Source organism: Rhodamnia argentea, chromosome 4 (genome assembly GCF_020921035.1).
Source record: "Rhodamnia argentea isolate NSW1041297 chromosome 4, ASM2092103v1, whole genome shotgun sequence".
Lineage (NCBI taxonomy): Eukaryota > Viridiplantae > Streptophyta > Magnoliopsida > Myrtales > Myrtaceae > Rhodamnia > Rhodamnia argentea.
Window position 1 is genome coordinate 31,892,776 of NC_063153.1, and position 23,114 is coordinate 31,915,889.

General features: G+C 40.5%; 1 protein-coding gene across 2 annotated transcripts; it reads left to right on the forward strand.

The window, feature by feature from the left end:
* Window positions 1-237: 237 nt before the first annotated feature.
* Window positions 238-8,933, forward strand: LOC115749632 (cycloartenol synthase-like). 2 transcript variants are annotated; one of them, XM_030686531.2, is made up of 18 exons: window positions 238-480; window positions 1,765-1,950; window positions 2,536-2,625; window positions 2,843-3,037; window positions 3,164-3,248; window positions 3,968-4,134; window positions 4,643-4,831; window positions 5,807-5,920; window positions 6,042-6,164; window positions 6,263-6,385; window positions 6,646-6,744; window positions 6,874-6,930; window positions 7,014-7,060; window positions 7,140-7,283; window positions 7,758-7,935; window positions 8,041-8,121; window positions 8,210-8,293; window positions 8,783-8,933. In XM_030686531.2, the coding sequence occupies exons 1-18, from the start codon at window positions 280-282 to the stop codon at window positions 8,903-8,905; spliced, it is 2,286 nt and encodes a 761-aa protein (XP_030542391.1). In that variant the 5' UTR covers window positions 238-279; the 3' UTR covers window positions 8,906-8,933. The 2 variants fall into 2 exon arrangements, with proteins under 2 accessions (XP_030542391.1, XP_030542393.1); XM_030686533.2 differs by lacking the exon at window positions 4,643-4,831.
* The last annotated feature ends 14,181 nt before the right edge of the window (window positions 8,934-23,114 follow it).

Here is a 23,114-nt window from a genome sequence, read left to right on the forward strand (position 1 = left end):
CCAGCACATTATTTGTTGTCCTTTATAACTTGACTGTATATGGATCCATTTCCCTTGCAAAAAACTCAACCAGAGTCGTCAAAACGAAGAAGGTAAATCTTTCTCTTCTGTATATGTGGTTAAGTACTAGAATTTCTATTGTGGTTTCGCTTTTTTTTTCCACTCCGTTTTAACGCTAACTAATTGCGACATGTTTCCGTCTTCGTTCCTAAATTCAATGGCGCGAAATGCAGTAAGATCAGTTTGGTGAGTAGAGAAGAAGAAGATAAGATAGTGAGGATGTGGAAGCTAAAGCTGTCTCAAGGCAACGAGGCATGGGTCACAAGCGTGAACGGTAACATCGGAAGACAATATTGGGAGTTCGACCCGAATCCCGGAGCGTCCGAGGAAGAGCTTGCTCTAGTCGAGGAAGCTCGGAACCGTTTCTGGACGAACCGGTTTCAAGCCAAGCATAGCTCTGATCTTCTCATGAGACTTCAGGTTGGATCTCACTGTTCCTTCTGCATCCTTTAAAAAGTTGATGACTATACGTGTATAATCGAGAGGAACGTATAACAGATTCATGGTTGTTTCCTTGGTTACACAAACCATCTTCAGTACAGTTTACTTGATTCCTAATGCCAAACCCTAAAATTACTATTATCCTTTGCAATGGTCCCGCGAGAAAACTCCATTAACTTCGTAACTAGGGTGATTCCCTCTAGGTTTTCTGGTTACGAAGTACCTAGAGATCATTGCAACTTGAGGTTGGTTCTGTTTGTTTCCCAATGAAACGGGCTACAAACTTGAGAATTATTTTGTGGATCAGAAGCCGACCCTCAAGCCCTCAAATTCAAATTCCTAACAAATTATTTTTTCTTTCCCTAGCAGGAACGAAATACTAGAAAGGCTTACGAAAGCTTAGCTTTTAGCTTTCCGTTAAGTCTTTTAAGGACATGCTCATGTCCAAAATTATTGTCCACATTACGTCCTAGCGAATATTATGCAAAACCTGAGACCATAAAAATTTACAAGATGAAAACCAAAATCAGGGTCCAAAAATTATCTTTTGGTATTATCTTGTTTGTATTCATATTACCGTTGTTATTATACCAATAAATAATCCGCTTTGTTTTTAATTTAACTTAATGAGTTTGTATCCTTTTGTTCCTATCTTGTTGTCCTCTTCCTCCTTTCTTCTATAAATTTAGCTTAAGTTTGGTAAACAAATTAGGTTACTTTTCAATCTTTTCAAGATCCTTCTCTTGACGACACACTTCAGTAACGAGACTACTAGAGGAACAACAAAATCAATGACTTGGCTGGATTACTAAGAATAAACTTAAGGAACAAGCTCACCACACTGTGGGTAGAGTGTTATTGCTCGATACATATAGACGGGACGATATAGTGACATCGTCCGGATCAGTCAATCTGAAAAGACAAAGGTCCCCAAAAAAGACGTTGGCCATCTTAATCTTGAGAGTGAAAAGTAGAATTGTTTTTCAACAAAACGGGGTCCTCTCAAAGAGGAAGCAATACAACTGTGCCCTAACGCTTTGTGATAGCAAGGCTATAAGAACGATAAGTACAAAGGCATAAGTGTAAAGAAATGGAAACTTGAGAGCCGCTTTTGAATTACTCCGGCCAATGTTTTGTCATAGAGACAAATCAACCGCTAGAAAATTAGAGCATACGCTGCCCGTGTAAGTCTCACCGGTGGAATAGAGTTAAGTATGTGCGATCTTCTCGAAAACCGGTTGGCAAATGAGAAATGTAAAACAGTTTGCGAAGGAGAGCCGGACGGAGGAGTTGCAACCCGGACAAGTCGAAGAGGAAGAGGAAATGGACGAAGCGATGGTGATCGAGAAAACAGTGAGAAGAGGTTTGAGATATTACGCAAGCTTGCAGGCGGAGGATGGCTTTTGGCCTGGAGACTACGGAGGTCCCTTGTTCCTTTTGCCTGGCTTGGTAGGCATTTCCCCCTTCTTTTATTATTTTTCTTTCTACCTATACTTCCAAATTGAGCTTATAAAAACCCTAGGATTTCATTTTTATTTTCTTTTTCCTTTCTCTGTCAAATAATCGATCAACCCTCTGCTTGCTCTCTAGATCGCAGCACATACTTGGCTAGACTCGATCTATCATGAATTGAATAATCTTTGTTGTAGGTGTGATACGGACCCAACGTTGAAATCCACATCAATTGTGGATTGAGATTTAATTTGTCTATAGTGTACCCATTGAATCGTGATTTGTGGGTCCAATTCCCATTCATGATTCAAAAAATAGTTTCTTGAAAGTGATTGTTTATGCCACATAAAGAATTTAGGGGAAATGCTTCCATCATCACCAATGGTATATGCCCGGACATTTTTTTCATTGACGATGAGAATATTCTTTCTTTTCCTGTGTCTTTTAAGCCATACAGGCGATCGCTTTCACAAAATTTCTTTTCAAGTCGGATTGGGACTAAATGCACCCAAAATAATAGATGAGGCTGATGTTACGAGGGATTCCCTTCTTTACTTAATACATTGTTTGTTATTTGTGTAGGTGATTTCATTACATGTAACTGGAGCCTTGACAATGATTCTCTCGTCCGAGCACCAACGAGAGATACGCCGCTATCTATACAACCACCAGGTACTTTTCGCACGCCAACTCCGACAGCATGACCAAATAACATCGATCCAATTGTTTGGTCCAATAATTGCAGGCATAGAAATCTAGACTACATGCGTATCTACTTATACCTCGAGGCCAAAATGATCCGAACCTTGAGGGGATTTACACAACCGCAATGGCTAATTAAAGGATCTATAACACAACTCACATGAATTATCCCGTCCAATGCATGTAGAACGGGGATGGTGGCTGGGGATTGCACATCGAAGGGCACAGCACGATGTTTTGCACGGCGCTCTCCTACGTCACTCTGAGGTTGCTTGGGGAAGGCGCGAGCGACGGGCACGGCCCGATGGACAAAGCCAGGAAGTGGATCCTCGATCACGGCGGGGCCACCTACATCCCTTCCTGGGGCAAGATGTGGCTTTCCGTGAGCAATTCAATTTCCATTTTTTGCTTCATTGCTTGAACAATAGAGAAGTAAGATACATAGCTTCCTTCATCTTTGATTATTTGAAATCTTTATTTGGGCTTGTTTCTTGGGCAAATCTTGCAGGTACTTGGTGTGTATGAGTGGAGTGGCAACAATCCACTTCCTCCAGAAATATGGCTACTTCCACATTTTCTCCCAATACACCCAGGTATCCTCTAGTTGATCATGAACCCTCCATGCACTTTACTTAAATACTTGTGCTGCTTCTCAACTTTAGACTCTTTTATATGATTCGGTAAGTGGATCTTTGGCTTTTATGTGACCCGAATTCTTGAAGCCTTTAAAATATTTGATTTGTTTCATTGTCTTCTGAAAGTTAAATATCATCTTTGCTATTTTTAAAAAATTTAGAGGAAATTTCATGAGAAGAATCCAGGAAGTCGATCGAGTTAACCGCATACCATCGTAAGAGGTGATCGACTGGGTCAACGCCGTTGAAGTGAAAGAAGGGTCATCCTGTGAACTCTTAATATAAAGAGAGCGATTCATTAAATGATTATTAAAGTAGATACGTAGATATATAGATTTGATTCTCCTAAAAGTTGGATCGCAAGAGATTTTAACTCAGTTATGCATGTCCAATGATAGTGAACGTGTAATCTTACTAATCTGTGATCATCTTTGAGATCCTGTTTGAGCTGGAATATGCCTTTTGAAAGTGCCTTCTGGACTACCTTTTTCATTTGCTAAATGACGTTTGGTACTTTTGTTTGCATTGTTTGTTATCTGTTACTTTCGATACTTATATTTTGCTAATCCATAGTGAAAGAGCCACACGTTTGCCAGATCCTCTCATCATATCAGCACTGGAAATAAAACTGTTTTGAATATCATAGGATCGATTCATGTGATGACCTGATGGTGCAGGAAGATTTTGGTGTCATTGTCGGATGGTGTACCTACCGATGTCGTATTTATATGCAAAAAGGTTTGTGGGTCGCATCAACTCGACAGTTTTGTCCCTTAGAAGAGAGCTGTACACAACATATTACCATGAAATCGATTGGGACAAGGCAAGGAAACTTTGTGCCGAGGTAGTTATTCTTCTTGAGATCTTTCATACGACCAAAAAATAAATTTGATTCATAGATTCATATGATGGCCCCCATTCGTGATTTCCAAGTATTATTTAGATTTGTATCAATGATGACGCTTGATCATGAAATGAGAGAAAAAAGGTTTCTGTATGCGAATATGTTTATCGATAGGATAATTGAAAGTATGAGCTTTAAAAATAAAGGGAAGTACCTTACCCAAAAATAAAATAAAATAAAGGGAAGTATAGTGTGCATGATGAAAAAATATCAATGAGATCTCTCACTAATACCATAGTCACACCATGAATAATCAAAAATGAAATTTTGAATGGCATAATCACGTCTCACTCTATTTGTATTCATGAAAGAATAACGTCAAATTTAATACGGGAGTGAGACAAAATAATAAAGAGTATTATCGGAAGTTCAAGTTTTGTTGTGATTATCATGAAAATTTTATGTTCGTTCGCATGTTTATTAATCTGTTTGAGTACAATTTTTGTAGGAAGATCTATACTATCCACATCCTTGGGTACAAGATGTGCTTTGGAGTGGTCTTCACAAGATAGGGGAGCCTCTTCTCATGCAATGGCCCCTCTCCAAACTAAGAAAGAAGGCACTCGATCATGTGATGCAACATATCCACTATGAGGATGAGAACACCAGTTACATTTGCCTCGGACCTGTCAATAAGGTAATTGGTGTGTCTATATTTATATATATTCCGATTGTAAGAGTCATTTTTCTGTCACGTATCTTCACAAGAAACAAAGAAAAATTAATGAAGAATCTTAAGTCTATTGCAATTGTATCAATTTAGTCGTTTACCTTCCTTTTTTTTTTGTCAATTCAATCTTAAATATTTTCTCGTTTTACCAATTGAGTCCGTCTGGTCAATTTTGGATGGAAATCGTTGATGTGGAAGCCGGCCGTCCTACGTGGCACAACTCGCCGGCCCTATGTCAAGAAAAAAGGTAAAGAAAAAGAAAAACATAAAAGATTTTAATTTTTTTTTAAAAGTATTAAAATATGATTAATATTTGTCTACATTAACGTCGTACATCCTACGTGACATGAATGGCTCACACATTAGCGGTTTTCAATCAAAATTGACCGGATGGAATGAATTGGCACAAATACAAAAGGTTTAGGAGTGAATTGACAAAAAAAAAAAAAAATTTATAACTGAATTGACACAATTACAATAGGTGGATGTTTTTGGTAATTTTCCCCTAGAAGCAGTATATAATTTCGTCCTAATTTCAAGAATTTCATATGTCCAAATTTCAACCATGGTCGTACAAATAAACACAAAATACTTCCACAGAGTTTCATCCTATACGCATATGCATTGTTAAAGTATTCAATATCCCATGTCTATGTCACACGCACACACACACACATATATATATATTCTCTCTCCACCTATTAATTTTAAATTTTTTGGATCGGATATCTCTCCACCTATTAATTTTAAATTTTTGGATCGGATATTCTAACATGGAACCAAAGCCAGCTTTCGCCTCAATTTTTTTCGCTTATTCAAATTCCACAAAGAGGATGTCTAAAGTAATGCAGCGTACTTTACATATGGTTTCGCTCCACTTAAGGTTTTTTTTAGTTGGACTCTAGCCTTTATGGTTTCACATTTTGTCCATGTTTGTCTCAGGTTCTGAACATGGTTTGCTGTTGGGTGGAGGACCCAAAATCAGAAGCATTTAAACGTCACCTCCCCAGAATCAAAGACTACCTTTGGGTAGCTGAAGATGGAATGAAAATGCAGGTCATGGTTTCCCATGAACTCCTTCCATAACTCTGTTCATGCTTCCGCTGATGCCACAGAATCAATACAAACCTGAAACTGGCACATGACCTGTGGCTCTCTTGGCCCGTATACATGACAGGGATACAACGGGTCTCAGCTATGGGACGTCGCTTTCGCTGTTCAAGCCATTCTTGCCACCAATCTCGTCGACGAATATGGATCGATGCTCAAGAAAGCGCACGACTTCGTCAAGAACACACAAGTACTCCATTCACCTATGCTCTTGGATAATTTGACTCTTCATTGCTAACAATTTTCGAACTTTAGAATGCCTTCATCTGATCTTTTTCGGAGTTGAAGGTGAGAGAAAATAGTTCTGGAGTGCTGAGCCAGTGGTACCGGCATATTTCGCGTGGAGGGTGGCCATTCTCAACCCCGGACAATGGTTGGCCCGTTTCGGACTGCTCTTCGGAGGGCCTAAAGGTAAAATCTGATTTGCCTCATACATATTCCGAACAAGAATAAGAGATATCGAACATCTTATGAATATGGATGTATGAAACTTATCGAGTATGATATGTTCGTGAGATCCGGAAAATCAAAACACTGACTTTAAGACACATAAAAGGAGCTTGCAAGCTAATTGAACAAGAGATTCTTGGTAATTTACTTTGTACTATGTCAGTTCCTTTTTCTTTGTTTTTTTGGTTGATTCGTCGACTTAGTACTCAATTATGACGCAGGTTGCACTTCTATTATCGCGAATGCCATCTGAAATTGTGGGAGATCCAATAAAGGCAGACCGATTGTTCGATGCTGTCAATTTGATACTATCCTTGCAGGTTACTCTTCTCCCTACCGACATAAAGCAATCAATTGACTAATACAGATGATCGTGTTCATTTCAGTTCTTACAGCCAATCTTTTGTTTGGAGAAACGAGACTTTTGTTGACTGAAAAGCTTCTTGCAGAACGAAAATGGAGGATTTGCATCATATGAGCTCACAAGGTCCTATCCCTGTTTGGAGGTGAAAGCCCCCGTCTTCTCGCTACTCTTGTTTAGGTTATCGAAAGTATCCAGTCAAGCTTTACTTATTTCCTTCTATCTTAGATCATCAACCCTGCAGAGATATTTGGAGATATCGTGATCGATTATCCGTAAGTTCTATCACACTTTGGACCACCTAACGTAGAGTTCAATTAAGTTCTGCAGACTGACATTGTAGTAGATGTTCAGGTACGTGGAATGCACTGCCGCAGCGATTCAAGCCCTTACATCGTTTGTGAAGATGTACCCACATCATAGGAGGAAAGAAATAGATTTGTGTGTCGCTAAGGCGATTGATTTCCTCGAGAGCATTCAATTACCTGATGGCTCATGGTAAGTCCACTCTTGTCGTGGGCAACTTTGCGCGAGATATAGATCATGGCCGGTTATTTTTTACACATACTACCCAGCATTTCATATCTGAAAATATTTCAAAGTGATTTGCGCTTTCCAAAAGTTAATGATCTGATTGAACTATGTAACATTACAGATCAAATTGCAAGAATCTTCAAATGTAAACGACCGGAACAATTTTGACCTTTCTTATTTCAGCAATATGTTCAAAACATACAAAGATTACTGAACAAGAAGCTATTACACTCCCTATGAATGATTCCAGTTGACTCTGAACCGTCACAGAGCCAATCCACAACCCATATACGGCAGATCATATGTATAATATGCGCACATTTATATCTTCATAATCACTTTATTTTTGTTCTGTTGTCTCGCATTCACAATGAGAAACTTTCCTGAAAAATATGAGAACCTGAACAAAGAAGATCACAAGGTCCAACGGTCTGACAGGTATGGCTCGTGGGGAGTGTGCTACACCTACGGAACATGGTTCGGAGTGAAGGGACTTGTGGCCGGAGGTCGGACTTATGCCAACAGCAGCAGCATCAGAAGGGCATGCCGTTTCCTGCTCGCCAAACAGCTCGAATCCGGTGGCTGGGGAGAGAGCTATCTCTCTAGCCAAGACAAGGTCATTCCTTCAAACGTCTATTGAGTTTCATGATTCTCATTGCCCCTCTCCCTCTCCGTCCATCCATCCACCCACCCCTTCATTTTCCTAACATCGGTTCATCAGGTTTATACATGCTTAGAGGGAGGCAAATCACACTTGGTGAATACTTCGTGGGCAATCTTAGCACTGATCAAAGCCGGACAGGTTTGTCCACGGGATACATGATCTTCAGTCTTATTCATAGACATTGTTGACGTTCTCGGTACCAATACGAAAACACCTTTGATTGTAGGTTGAAAGAGATCCGTCGCCGTTGCAACGTGCGGTGAAGGTTTTGGTAGCTTCGCAAATGGAGAACGGAGATTTTCCACAACAGGTGATTCTCTTAATTAACAATTGGACTGAAATAACATGAATTCAGCAGCTTGCCAGGATTCCAGATGGGGAAAACACATAACCTAACTCCATGTTGGTACAGCGGTAAGAGTGTTCATAACTGTGAAATCATGTTAGTAACTTACCAGCAGATTTTAACAAGTACCAAACTTAATGTATACTTCCAAGATTACCAGTTGTGAAGATAAAATGGTAATTCCTAAAATGGTAAGTAAGTCGTAGGGCGTTGATAAGCCACCAAGTAAGACACCGATAAAAATTATTAGATCGTTGGTAATTTTCAATTATAAGCGAATATTCCAAACGTGTTGGTAACTTACTAACGAAACAAATTACCGCTTATTCGACATTTACCAACCATATCAGCAAATTATCAACACGGAACAAGATTCAGAATTTTCATTGCACGGGAATGCTAGTATTCCATAAATTTGACATAAAGACTCATTGATGTTCTGCTCGATTGCAGGAAATAATTGGAGTTTTCAACAAGAATTGCATGATAAGTTACTCGGCCTATCGAAACATCTTCTCCATATGGGCTCTTGGAGAATACTACAATCGGGTGCTCTTACCTTTCGTCAAGAGATGAGCATCAGACACATTAATTGCCTTTGGGCTAAGGAGTTGATTCAGATAATGTGTCAGATCACATCAATAGCAATCCCAATTTAAGGACGCAAGGTGCTCCTACTTTTTCAGGGTATAAAAATACCGATTGTCATTCCAAACACTGTACCTACTTAAGAAGGGAGTTATCTTATAGATGCTGTATTCATGCGCTCAAAATTATGGATGTCTAAAATATTCCAAGGGAATTGGCCTATAATGTTTCATATACAGTTTACAACAGCTCAGAAAACATTGTGCTCGGCACATGGAATGTACATTCCTGCGATTTCATGCTACGTTGTCGATGTTAGACCACGGTAGAAAAAAAACTACGGTTGACGTACATTAATTTTTAGGAACGATACGTAATCAAGGAATAGTTACAAATTTTGCACCTCCACAGAATTACTGCATGTCAAATAAGACAGATTCCCTCTTCTAATTTTTCTGTATCATCTCCGCCACTTTTCAGAAATCTGTTGAAAATTACGCACTGTAAACGTAGTGGGGAAAAATACATAACACTATTTGTTGTAATTAGAAAAAATAGATGACGATAAAAAGTTCAATAACAATAACCAAGACAATATTTGTGTATTAATCTTTACAATTAAAGATTACAAATCAAATAAACTTGCTAGATACTATAAACTTGAAAAGAATTGGAGAAGAGGTGAGGTATAGTTAACCAAATCTCATTAAGGTAATTAATTCCTTCTAATGATTATGAGCAGCTTTATGAATTATGCCTCCTAAGATACAATACCTTGACTTGGTTTGTATTAGCATTGCACAAACATGACTTTGTCGAACACTTCTCGAAATCGGTTCACTTAGAAAACGATCATGAGAGAACTAGATGGGTAGTTCTTCGAATTCTACTTCTGCAGAAAACCAAGACAAGCCTAAACTTACTAGAACCAAAATAAGCCCATCCTAATTTAGGCTAATTAAAACCTAATTCGTTATTCTCTTTTTCTTTGGACAATTTTTTCTTAACTAAGTGATTTTTTTTACCACGGTGCTAAATAAGGCTCTATTTATTTCACGAAAAATGAATAATTTGAAACATATATATTTTTTCGATATTAAGGTCCGCATTGAGATTATTCATGCGTTAGCTCGTTCTTGGGTCCCTTAGATGACCACTTTCTTACTAGGTAGGCATGAGCTCCCTCCCATCTTAGAGGAGTATAGCGTGTGTGACACCCCAAAACTTAGGGCCAATTCAAGCTTAAGATTCGGACTATTTACATATAGCAGCCAAGGGTTGAGATAGGCCACCAAAGAATAGAGATCACTTTTGATACGGATCATGGCTTAGTAATCAATCGGCTATGCTATTGGTTAAGGGTCGACTGTGTGGCGACCTTAAATCAAGCGTGGATCGATTGTGATCGATCTCGTCCGGTTGCGAAACGACCATAGGATCACCCCGTAGTCGGCCGGGGATTAATCCGTGAAATGATTTGCAAGCTAACATTGATCGACATCCAAACTAGCCATGGATTCGATGAGGGTCGATTCGTACTAGAACCCGGTAGCAGCCATGCACTAGTCAAGGACCGATCACCCCGGACTGCGTGACATGTTGTTGGAGGACTACGGATCGAGATAAACCAATCTTGCATCAATTTGAATTGGTCATGAGAGGTGATCTCAATAGTGTTAGATTGTACCATCGGTTTAGAAACGGGAGATTCCAACCCTAAACCGAGACGAATTGGATGGCTCTTGACCCGATTGGCAACAAGGCACATTCTTGAGCCCGTCAAGCCGTGGATTGGACGGCACCTCTTGATGTGCTCGGCCGTGAACCGACTTGCTTAGCAAGTAAAGTTGGTCCAATCTTTAGCTTGTTAGGCGCCTACAGTAGATGATTTTCCCTAGATGTCCCAATAGATTGACAAGTGGCATTTCCAAGCTTGGACACCACATTGGCATAAACTTTTAGAAAGATCTCATCCAATGATTAGAGGAGAGTAATGATTAGGAAGATCTTAACTAGTCAAAGGAAACCTTTTGTCATCATTAAGACCTAAGAATGATAGGATTAGTTGCCTAGTTAAATGGATTAGTTAAGAACAAGACACATGGCATCTAGTTCATTCTCACTCTTCAATTATTAAGAAAATAAAATAAAAATGTAAAATGCTCCTATGGTTGGCATCGGGAGCAAGAAAAGTGACCTAGGATCTTAGCTCATGATAGGCTAGCTATGTGACAAGTTATAATGACATCTCTAGGATGTCCCATGCCAATGATTAATATAGCAAAGGCAAAAGGAATTAATATCACTACAATTAATAGACTTAAATAAGAAAAATAAAAAAGAATGAAAAATACCCTAGGCTAGGCGTGAAACTTGGGGAGCAAGACTGTCGCGACCCTCCCGGAAATTTTTGCCGTCCGGCGAAGGGGGTAGGGTTAACGAGCCGATCCCTCTTCTTTTTTTTATTTATTTTATATATAGAAGTAACCTCGGTTGTCCGCGGGATTTTTTTGGGGATCGCGGGTCTCTCCCAAGACCCATTACTTGAATCGCGATGTCGGATAAAATTTATCAAATATCGAAATTGACCTTGTATGGTCGGGTGGCATGTGCGAGGTGTACATGCGATTTGGAGTCGCCACCGATCGATTTATTGGAGGGTATGATCGGAAAACCCTATCGAGCGGTTGGGAGAAACCGTTCGGTTCCGCGAAAACCAGAGATTTTTGGGTCCGGGGACTTGGTTACGCCAAATTTCAAATTGACGCCCTTTCGGTTACCGATGTGAGTGATTTTCTAACCTACGAGTTCATGCAGATGCGATATCGGGTGAGGTATACCCTAAAAGTTCTAAGTGTACATGCAGACGGGAATTTTCTATTTCTATCAATCACAATCAGAAAATTTAATGCGCAATCAAAATCATTCAAGCAATCAAATCAATCAATCAAGGTTTGATATGTCTAAAAATAGCCCTATCGGCCCACACAAAAATCAAAATTGGGTTTTGGGGGTGATTTGGGAAAATTTGGGGCGGAAGGCCCGGAAGAGTGGAATGGTCATTTTTTGGGAGTCGGGACTCGAAAATCACAAAATCGGGGTCGAGCCAGTTGAATGTGGCCATTTCCCATTTTTTGTGATTTTATGGAATTTTTCTATTTTTTTCTATTTTTTTGGAATTTTTATTTATTTTCTAAAAATATTAGGAATTTTCCGGATCGACATTCATCGACCCTCGAAGTCTCAAAATTTTTGATCCAAAATTTATGAGTCCCGAATCGATCTATGAATTTTTAGAAATTTTTTGTGAAAATCTGGGAATTTTTGTGAATTTTCTAAGTATTTTTACAATTTTTTGGGTTTTTTGGAATTTTTATCTATTTTTTATTAATTTTTTTTATGAAACTGGACCAGGTCAACCCGGTCAACGGCCGGTCAACCCGGTCCGACCGCTCGCAGACCACTCGCTCAACACAAAAACGATGCCGTCCCCTATTTTCTATTATTTTTGTGATTTTTTAAACTATTTTCCTAATATTCAGAAATATAAGAAATAAATGGACTAGTGAGATCAATCCTAGAATCAATCTCGGCCGCCGACTCAATCTACCCAAAACAACACCGCATCTTAGTATAGAATGGACGGCCGCGATTAAATGCTCTAACTCGATCTCAAACATCAATCCTACCTAGACCAAAACGATGACACTTCTGCATCCTATTCAAAACGGCGTCGCCTCCACTAAACGAACGAACGGCTGCGATTTAAATTAAAATCTAATGCGGGCCGTCGAATCCCTTAAACTACAAAAACGACGCCGCACACATTAACTAAACGGACGGTCAAGATATAGCCTAGATCTAATCTAAGCCGTTCGTCCTATCTCTGCCAAAACGACACCGTATTGATTAAATGCACGGACGGCCACAATCTAACTTAGACTCAATCTGGACCGTCCATTCCTAATCTATCCTAAACGACGACGCACGACCTAAGCAAAGCGACACCGTTTTTGTATCTCTCTAATAAACGAACGAATATATAAAACGATCCAACGGTTGAGAATCAAATTCATCAATTAATCTCGGCCGTTGGATCGGATCTGAGTCGGCCCGCTCGCGCCAACGGCCGAGCCGACTCAGATCCGAGCTGGCCCTATCACGCGACGACACCTCGGAGCGTTGACTAGTTGACCCGACACGTAAGCATCGTCGTCTACCTTGCGACGACACGTAACGGACGGGCGACAGGCTCCGGCGAGATCTAACGGTGAGATCTCGCCGGATCGACATGAAACCAACACCGCTCGACTCGCCTTGACCTCTAGTTCAACATATCTCGGAATCAAGCATTTCTATTGACTAAATTGCGAGAATCAAGCTAAGCACGATCACAGCATCTCAGAGCTTGATCAAGCAACACAGAGCATGATAACCTAATTCGATCACACAGAAGCTCAAAAAAGAGTTGAGGAAACTTACCTCGAGTCCTGATTGGACTCGCGATGGCTAGAAAGGTCTGGCCGGCGTTCGGCCAGACCGAGCTGTGATGGAGGTTCGACTCGCGTGATTTAAAGGAAATTGATGCAAAAACGAAGTGCGATTGTGGTCGGTGAAGTTCGGGAAACAAAACGCACACAGCAATTTAAAGAATCGTGTTCGGAACATGACGATGCCATTGATGCACAGTGGAGGAATCGGAAGCTTAACTTACCAGTTTAAGGGATCTCGGGCCGATAGGATGAGTGCGATAGCTTCCCGGAGTCGCGGCGAAGCTTCGAGAACCGATTGCGAGCTTCGATTTGCTCTGAATCCAGTAGATGAGCGATGAGCAGTCCGAGCTCGAGCTTTCTTCAATGGCGGTCGCCGAGAGCTCTCTTCCTCTCTCTAACTCTCTCTCTCTCTATTCCGTTTACTCTCGCGAACCAAATGAGCCCCCCCTTCTTCTAGAATCCTCTCGGCTCCTTTTATAGTCATTTTCAAATTCGTGCGCGTATATGTGTGAGCTGGCCGAGACTCCCACGTGCTAATCACACGTTTCCTGGCCGCCGGACGGTGACGGAATCATTAGGATTCCGTCAAGGTCCGTTAGATGTTCGTTTGGCACTCGGGCGAGCACAAATGAGCGCGAATTGTTCATGTTTTGCAATATGTTGACTTTTACGCATGCCGAGCCTTTGACCGGCGATATCGACCACCTCCGGCGGCCATTGGCCGTGCCGTCGGTGGCAATCGACGGGCCTTAGTCCGAGGATGAAAAACCCCACCTAAATTGATTCAATTAGGCACGAATTGACCTCCAATTTGGCCGTTGAAATCCATTGTTCAAACCTGCAAAATGCACGAATACGTGAGGAAGATGACATTGTTCCGCACCGGTTCGACCGGTCCGACCGGTGATCGGACCGGTCCGAACCGGTTCGGACGTGTAATTTTCAAAATTAACCCAAATTTCTTGGGAATTTTTGCAATTAAACTTCAAAATTGGATTCGGGGGCCTAAATTCTATCTAGAAATGTGTTTTTGCCCAAAATTTTTATCAATTTGCATAAAAACCCCAAATTTTTCAATTTGCCCAAATTAGGGAAATGTTCAATTGGATGTCAATTTGACCAAATTGGACCATGAGACCTATGCCAATTGATTCAGAATGTATCAAAACCTTAGGGGTGGTCCAATTTTGCTATGAAGGTCCCTTAACTGAAAGTAATTTCAAAAATTGAGGAATTGAGGGACTAAATTGCAAGATTCTTTGGAAATTTTGTGCAATTCGTGCAATTCGCGCAATTTAGGGTGCAATTGATCAAATTGAAAATCAAAGGGACTGCAATTGAATGTCTAGACTCTAAATGTGCAAGAATTACAAATAAAAAGACTCAATTGGTATTTTTTATGAAAATTCAACCTTAGGCGTTGTGAAGGAACACCTAAAATTGAACTCAATTTTTGATTTTTCTTGAGGTCAGTATGAAAATGGAATTAAAAGAAAAATATTGAACATTTTTGTGTATTTTTGTGACCTCGAAAAGTATTTTTTATGAATTTTCAAGTATTTTCCTTTTTTCGAAAATATTAAAAAAATGTGAAAAATATGAAAAATTATTTTTTGTTCAAAATTGGTTCCTTAAGCTTGGCCAAGGCTTCCAATGTTGATTTTTTTTTAATTTTTTGATTTTTTGTGAATTTTTAGGAATAAAACTAAAAGAAAATTGACTAAAAATCGGGTGTCAACTGTTGCCCCTCTTTGAAGGTAATCTCGGTTAGAGGTTGCTTTCAAATACAATGTGACACCTGGATCCTTAATCGACTCTGTTGGGGAAAAATCTAAAGAAAACTAGTCTTAACATCCAATTGCCTTACCTTTGTTGTTAAAGCTCTGACTCCGTGGGGAATTATTTCCAATTTATGCTCATTTCATGTGAAAGGGAGATAAGAGAGAGAGATACTTACCTATAGCTCACCTGTCTTTAGTCCGATATTTGTTGATCCGAGGTTGAGAAATTGGGTGTACGGAATTACCTTCGAATGAATGGCGAGATTTGCAATGGTCGGCGTCCGTATGGTGTCGAGTCGTGGTTTGAAGATTTGGAAGGAAGGTTCACCCTTGTAACAAAGGGGTTTTACCTATTTAAAATGGTTTGACTATCCAACGGGGATTCATCATTTAAAAGGGGCAGATCGGCTTTCATCTAGGAAGCTACTCACCGTCCGGAGGGGAGGTTCACCCTTGTAACAAAGGGGTTTCACCTATTTAAAAGAGATTGGCTATCCTCTATGTAGGGACTCACCATCTAAAACGCAGATCGGCTTTCATCTAGGAAGCTACTCACCGTGCGGAGGGGAGGTTCACCCTTGTAACAAAGGGGTTTCACCTATTTAAAAGAGATTGGTTATCCTCTATGCAGGGACTCACCATCTAAAACGCAGATCGACTTTCATCTAGGAAGCTACTCACCGTCTGGAAGGGAGGTTCACCCTTGTAACAAAGGGGTTTCACCTATTTAAAAGAGATTGGCTATCCTCTATGCGGGGACTCACCATCTAAAACACAGATCGGCTTTCATCTAGGAAGCTACTCACCGTCCGGAAGGGAGGTTCACCCTTGTAACAAAGGGGTTTCACCTATTTAAAAGAGATTGGCTATCCTCTATGCGGGGACTCACCATCTAAAACACGGACCGGCTTTCATCTAGGAAGCTACTCACCGTCTGGAAGGGTGCCATCTGGGGACCTAGGTTAACTAGTGTACCTACTGAAGCTCAAACCCTATTTCAAATTTTCTAAAAAGCAGATCGGCTTTCATCTAGGAAGCTACTCACCATTTGAGAGGGTGCCATATGAGGACCTAGGTTGACTAGTGTACCTACTGAAGCTCAAACCCTATTTCAAATTTTCTAAAAAGCAGATCGGCTTTCATCTATGCAGCTACTCACCGTCCGAGAGGGTGCCATCTGAGGACCTAGGTTGACTAGTGTACCTACAGAAGCTCAAACCCTATTTCAAATTTTCTAAAAAGCAGATCGGCTTTCATCTATGCAGCTACTCACCGTCTGAGAGGGTGCCATCTGAGGACCTAGGTTGACTAGTGTACCTACAGAAGCTCAAACCCTATTTCAAATTTTCTAAAAAGCAGATCGGCTTTCATCTAGGAAGCTACTCACCGTCCGAGAGGGTGCCATTTGAGGACCTAGGTTGACTAGTGTACCTATAGAAGCTCAAACCCTATTTCAAATTTTCTAAAAAGCAGATCGGCTTTCATCTATTCAGCTACTCACCGTCTGAGAGGGTGCCATCCGAGGACCTAGGTTTACTAGTGTACCTACAGAAGCTCAAACCCTATTTCAAATTTTCAAATGAGGAGGGTTACGAGGACCTGGGGACGCCGGGAGACCTGCAGAAAATCCAAGTTAATCAAATATTTAAAATGTAACTTTTACGAGGATTTGGGATCACCGGGGAACCTGCAGAAAGTTCAATCAAACATCATTAGAATGACAATTCTAAGTCCTGAGGAGAAACTTAAGAATTCTTAGTCAAATTTTCAAAGTGTATTTGTGAAGGAAATGTGTCCAATCACAATTTCAAATCTCCACCGAGGATGGATTTCGAATGACACATCCTGAGTGTTCTTCAAAAAGGTTGTTTTAAAAATTTTCAAAAGGATTTTCCTTCATCCAAGAGGGCTTTTCACCGTTTTGGAAAGGCTTTTTCTTAAAATTCAAATCTGCTCTCGGGAAACCTAACCTTGAGGTTTCGTGATCATTCGAGATGCATACAATCTGACTAATCGGAGAAGACATTTTAAAAGGGACCGTAATTCAGGCCAGGTCAAAGGCTCATCAAAGGATATTCATTTTGAGGCTTAGAAATGAATTTTGATCTGAAATAGCTTCTTTGGGTCTACAAGTCAAGAACCCTAAAGTCATGATAAGACAGGATTGTACTTACCTCTTTAAGCGGTAGCTTCCTGTATGATTTCTTGCATCAACCTGAAACACCTCTTAGATCGGAAAAGTTTTGGTGACAGGTTGCATCTTGGCTTAAGGTAGGCTCTTTAAGAAAAGACCATATTTTCAAAGAGGGGTGAACTTTGGTGATCACCTTAACATTTTTCCAGCATTCATTTGCTTTTACGGAAGATTCATGATCATTCTTTCTTCAATCGACTTTGAGGATTTTCCTCTTTTCATCTTGATGATCTTTCTTCAGGATTTTCCCCTTTCCGGGATGTTCTTTTCATGGGCTTTGGCCTTGCTTTTACCAGGCACTTTGCTTTTTCTAGCCCTTTCATTCCTCGTCATTTTTTGCATTGACTGGCTCTTTTGAGACCAGTATCAAAAATTCTTCCAAATTATGCATTTTGACTCATTGCTAGTAATTCCTTTGTTTGCCCAGGTGTGGGGAGGTGATCACCAACAAGGGTTTAGAAATGAATATTCAAAGGCTCAAATTGGCTCTTCAAAGGGTAAGTGTTTAGGGATATAGAAATGAAATGCTTTTCTTCACTTTGAGGTGTTCCAAGTCTCTGCCGTAAATCGCCTGAAGCTATCACAAAAAGATTGATGCAGGTTAGCACAATAAAGTCTTACCTGATCTTTTCTCCAAGGAATCATCCAATGAACTTCCAAATATGCCCCGAGTGTGGGGTGGTTCTTGACAGGGTTATATTCATAAAATTCTCCCTTTTGGCTCGGATTGGTTATCAAGGGATATAGATGTGTATGGATAATTTTGAAATGGAAATGCCTTTCATCATTTCAATCCATGTAATCACCGCGAATGATCCCTACGTCCCAAAATTAAGCTCTTTCCCTCTATCACTCTCACTCATCTCTCAAGTGTATCAAGGACGTGTTTAAGGACAATGTTTGCCTCTTTTCATCTGAAGGATTATTCTTTTGAAAAACTTTCAAAACATGCCCTTTTATAGAAACTCTGGGTGTTTTCATCAAAATTCATCGTTTGCAAAATGTTCTCATCAAAGATATATCCAAAAGATATTTCTGAAACTTGTAAAGGAATGTCTCTTTGAAAGGGCCTTGTGGCTCTATAAATCCAAAATTTTCAATTTCAAGCACGACGGTGTATGAAAATACTTTGTAAAGGAGGAGAACCTCAAACCTGTCTTCTTCAAATATTGACTCCCGTTTCCCGTAAAAACAAAAGGAAACAAATCAGTTCAAGATATTCAAAATTTTAAGTTCCGAAGCGATTTCTTCTTGCCTCCTTCGAACGTCGACTCCCGTCTCCCGTAAAAAACCAAAAGGAATCAATCAGTTCAAAATATTCAAAATTTTAAATTCCGAAGCGATTTCTTCTTGTCTCCTTCGGACGTTGACCTCCGTTTCCTGTAAAAACAAAAGGAAACAAATCAGTTCAAGATATTCAAAATTTTAAATTCCGAAGCAATTTCTTCTTGTTTCCTTCGGACGCTAACTCCCGTTTCCCGTAAAAAAACAAAATGAATCAATCGGTTCAAAAATATTCAAAATTTTAAATTCCAAAGCGATTTCTTCTTGTCTCCTCCAGATGTTGACTCCCGTTTCTCGTAAAAACAAAAGGAAACAAATCGGTTCAAGATATTCAAAATTTTAAGTTCCGAAGCGATTTCTTCCATCTCCTTCGGATGTTGACCCCCGTCTCCTGTTTTGATCAATTGCTCTGCAAAGTTCTTCATGATTCCCAGCTCACCTACAAAATACAAATGTTTGCAAATGCATGTATGCAAATGTCATGCGAATGCAAAGATCTTATGTGACTCAGATCTGCTCATCAATCGCTCTGAAGCTCAATTTTATTTCAAGGAAAATATCTCTTCATGGCGTCTGCATTTCTTGGACTCGCCAATTCTTCTCCATCCATGTTTACAAGTATAAGAGCTCCCCCGGATAAGACCTTCCGAATCACGTAGGGGCCTTCATAATTTGGCATAAATTTGCCTCCCGGGTGTTGAGCATTTGGGAGCATTTTCTTCACAACTAGCATCCCTGCTTCAAAACTTCTAGGTTTAACCTTCTTATTAAAAGCTCTGGCCACCTTCTTCCGATAACTTTGACCATGACAGATAGCCCTTAATCGCTTTTCATCAATCAAATTCAATTGTTCGTGTCTCGGTCGGTTCCACTCATCTTCCGTGAGTTCTACCCGAGACAGAATCCTTAAAGAGGGGATTTCCACCTCTACCGGTAGGACTGCTTCCATACCGTATACCAAAGAGTAGGGAGTTGCCCCGGTTGAAGTACGAATTGAAGTTCGGTAGGCCATGAGAGCATATGGCAATCTTTCGTGCCGATCTTGATATTTCTCAGCGGTTTTGGCCAATATCTTCTTGAGGTTCTTGTTTGCCGCTTCCACGGCTCCATTCATTTGCGGGCGGTAAGGTGAAGAATTAAGGTGTCGTATCTTAAATTGTTCCAATAAGTGATCGATTACCTTGTTGTTCGGATTGGAGCCATTGTCTGTAATGATGGCTCTTGGCACTCCATATCTTGAGATGATATCTCGCTTGATGAATTTAGCCACGTTGTTCGCAGTGACATTGGCATATGAGCTGGCTTCAATCCATTTGGTGAAATAATCAATAGCCACCAGAATAAAGCGATGTCCGTTGGAGGCCTTTGGGTTGATAGGGTCAATCATATCAATTCCCCACATGCAGAATGGCCAAGGTTCTGACATTTGATGTAGCTCGGTTGGCGGCGCATTTATCTTGTCGCCGTACACTTGGCATTGATGACAGGATCTAACATGCTGGTTGCAATCTGACTCGATAGTCATCCAAGAGTACCCGAGTCTCATGATCTTCTTGGCGAGGAGGTGACCATTCATATGCGGTCCGCATTCCCCTTCATGAATCTCTTTCATAATGAGATTTGCTTTTTTTGAGTTCACGCACCTCAATAGGACTGAGTCAAAGGATCTCTTGTATAAAATCTGTCCGCTGAGGAAGAATTTAGACGCCATCTTGTTTATGTATTTCTTATCTTCTGGTTGACTGTCCTGTGGGAATTCGCCCTTCGGTAGATAATTCTTGATGTCATGATACCACGGTTCTTCATCGGGTTCTTCTTCAATGACCATGCAATACGCGAGTTGCTCAAGGATGTCAATCCTTAACGGCTCTATCTCAAGACCATCTTGCACTTGTAACATGGCTGATAGTGTGGCCAGAGCATCAGCAAAATGATTACGGGTTCTTGGAAGATACTCGAAAGTGATCTCCTCAAAATGTTGGGTCGGCTCCTCGAGGTACTTATGATAAGGAATAAGTTTGGGATCCTTTGTCTTCCACTCCCCTTGAGTTTGCAAAATAATCAACATGGAATCTCCATATACCAGTAGTTTCTTCACCTTTAATGATATGGCCAATTGTAACCCAAGTATGCGGGCTTCATATTCGGAAATGTTGTTGGTGCAGGGGAATACCAACTTGGCTGAAACTGGATAATGTTGATCTTCGGGGGATATCAGAATCGCCCCGGCACCTGATCCAGTGAGGTTCACTGCGCCGTCAAAGTACATTGTCCATTTGTCTTCGGATATGTTCAGAATTTAACCTCCCTTGTTTTGCTCTGAAACATCTTTAGGAGGATTCTCAACTAGCATGTCAGCAATTGCTCTTCCCTTGATAGACTTTTGGGGAGAGGTTTTGATATCAAACTCCGAAAGCAATATTTGCCACTTAGCCATCTTTCCTAGCAATGTCGGCTTCTCCAAAAGGTATTTGATAGGGTCATTTTCAGTGACCAGTTCTATATGATAATGCAGCGTATATTGCCTCAATGCGTGGAGGACCCAAACCAATGCTCGCAAGTCCTCTCCTTCTTTGGGTACTTGGCTTCACATGTTGTGAAATTTTTGCTCAAATAATATATGGCCCGCTCTTTACGATCTTTGGGGTTGGTTCGAGCTAATAAAGCTCCCAAGGATTCATCACTAACTGTCCGATATAGAGTTAAAGGAACGTTAGGGATAGGAGGTACCAACACTGGAGGTTGTACCAAATATTCCTTGATCTTCTCAAACGCTTGTTGGCATTCTGAATCCCATTTCACCTTTGTGCCTTTCTTTAGCAGTTTGAAGAAGGGTTTCGCCGTTTCTGATAGTTGAGATATGAATATGGATATATAATTCAATCTTCCAAGTAGGCCCCTTACTTCTTTGACAGTGGCGAGAGTCCCTATCTCCCATATGGCTTTGATCTTGGAAGGGTCAATTTCAATACCACGATTGCTCACCACAAATCCTAGCAGCTTTCCGGATCTTGCGCCAAATACGCATTTTGCAGGATTTAGCTTGAGCTTGTATTTTCTCAATCGATCAAATAACTTCTTCAGCACTTTAACATGGTCTTCTCCAGGCTTGGACTTGGCAATCATATCGTCCACATAGACCTCAATCTCCTTATGTATCATATCATGAAAAAGAGTCACCATAGCCCTCTGATATGTTGCCCCTGCATTTTTCAATCCAAATGGCATTACCTTGTAACAGAAGGTTCCCCATTGTGTAGTGAATGAGGTCTTGATCTTATCTTCTTCCTTCAACATGATCTGATTATATCCCGAGAATCCATCCATAAAGGAGAACAATTCAAAGCCCGCGATGCATCCAACGAGTACATCAATGTGCGGTAAGGGAAAATCATCTTTCGGACTGGCTTTATTTAAGTCCCGATAATCCACGCATATTCTAATTCTCCCATCTTTCTTCTTTACTGGTACGATATTGGCGACCCGGTCGGGATATGGGACGACCTCGATAAATCCAACCTTAAGGAGCTTCATCACCTCTTCCTTGATCTTATCTGCTAGTTCGGGATTCATTCTTCCGGGCGATTGATTTACTGGTGTGCAAGAAGGATTTGTGGGCAAAACATGCTCCACGATTTCACGATCTAGACCCGGCATGTCAGCATATGATCGGGCGAAAATATCTTGATATTCTTTGAGCAAAGCCGTCATTCTTAAAACATCCGCCGCGGACAGGTGTCCTCCTATTTTCACTTCCTTGACGCAGTCAGAATCCCCCAAATTAATAGTGATAGGTTCTTCGGAGATAGGAGGCTTAGATTCTTCAAAACAGTCCCATTCTTTCTTGATATCGCTCACATCAACCTCGTCTATATCAACTTCGCACGCATAGTCATCGAGCCGATCCGAGTCACATATTAACCTGTTATGTATGGGTGGGATGACATGCCCGAAATGCACCATGAAAGGTTAGTATTCAAAGATAATAAAATCGAAGGATGCATGATTTTTATCATGAAAACATTTTTCAAATTCCAATTTTTTAGACAAAGAAAGGAGAACTAGTCCACGATCTTCCGGACATCCTGGTTCTCAAAAGCTATTTAAAATCCCGGATCACATGGCGGATCGGGCCTCAAGTTTCATGGTAGAATCAATTGTCATCATCGGACCAATCCGTCGCTCCACATGTCCGTAATCAAATTTGTGATGATTTTCATTAATAGATGCAACTAAAAGCAATACAATATCGCACTTCTTGGATCGCAGCATGCGAACCAAAGGGTGCTAAAACAGCTAAAAGCTTCAAAAACAAATGCAGTAATTAAAATGCATTAAAAGATAAAGTTCAGAAAGAGCCTTTTACTCGGGGGTGGGGAAATTATCGTCCGGCCACTCAATGATCACATTCACCCGATTATCCAGGAACGGGTTGAATAAGTCCG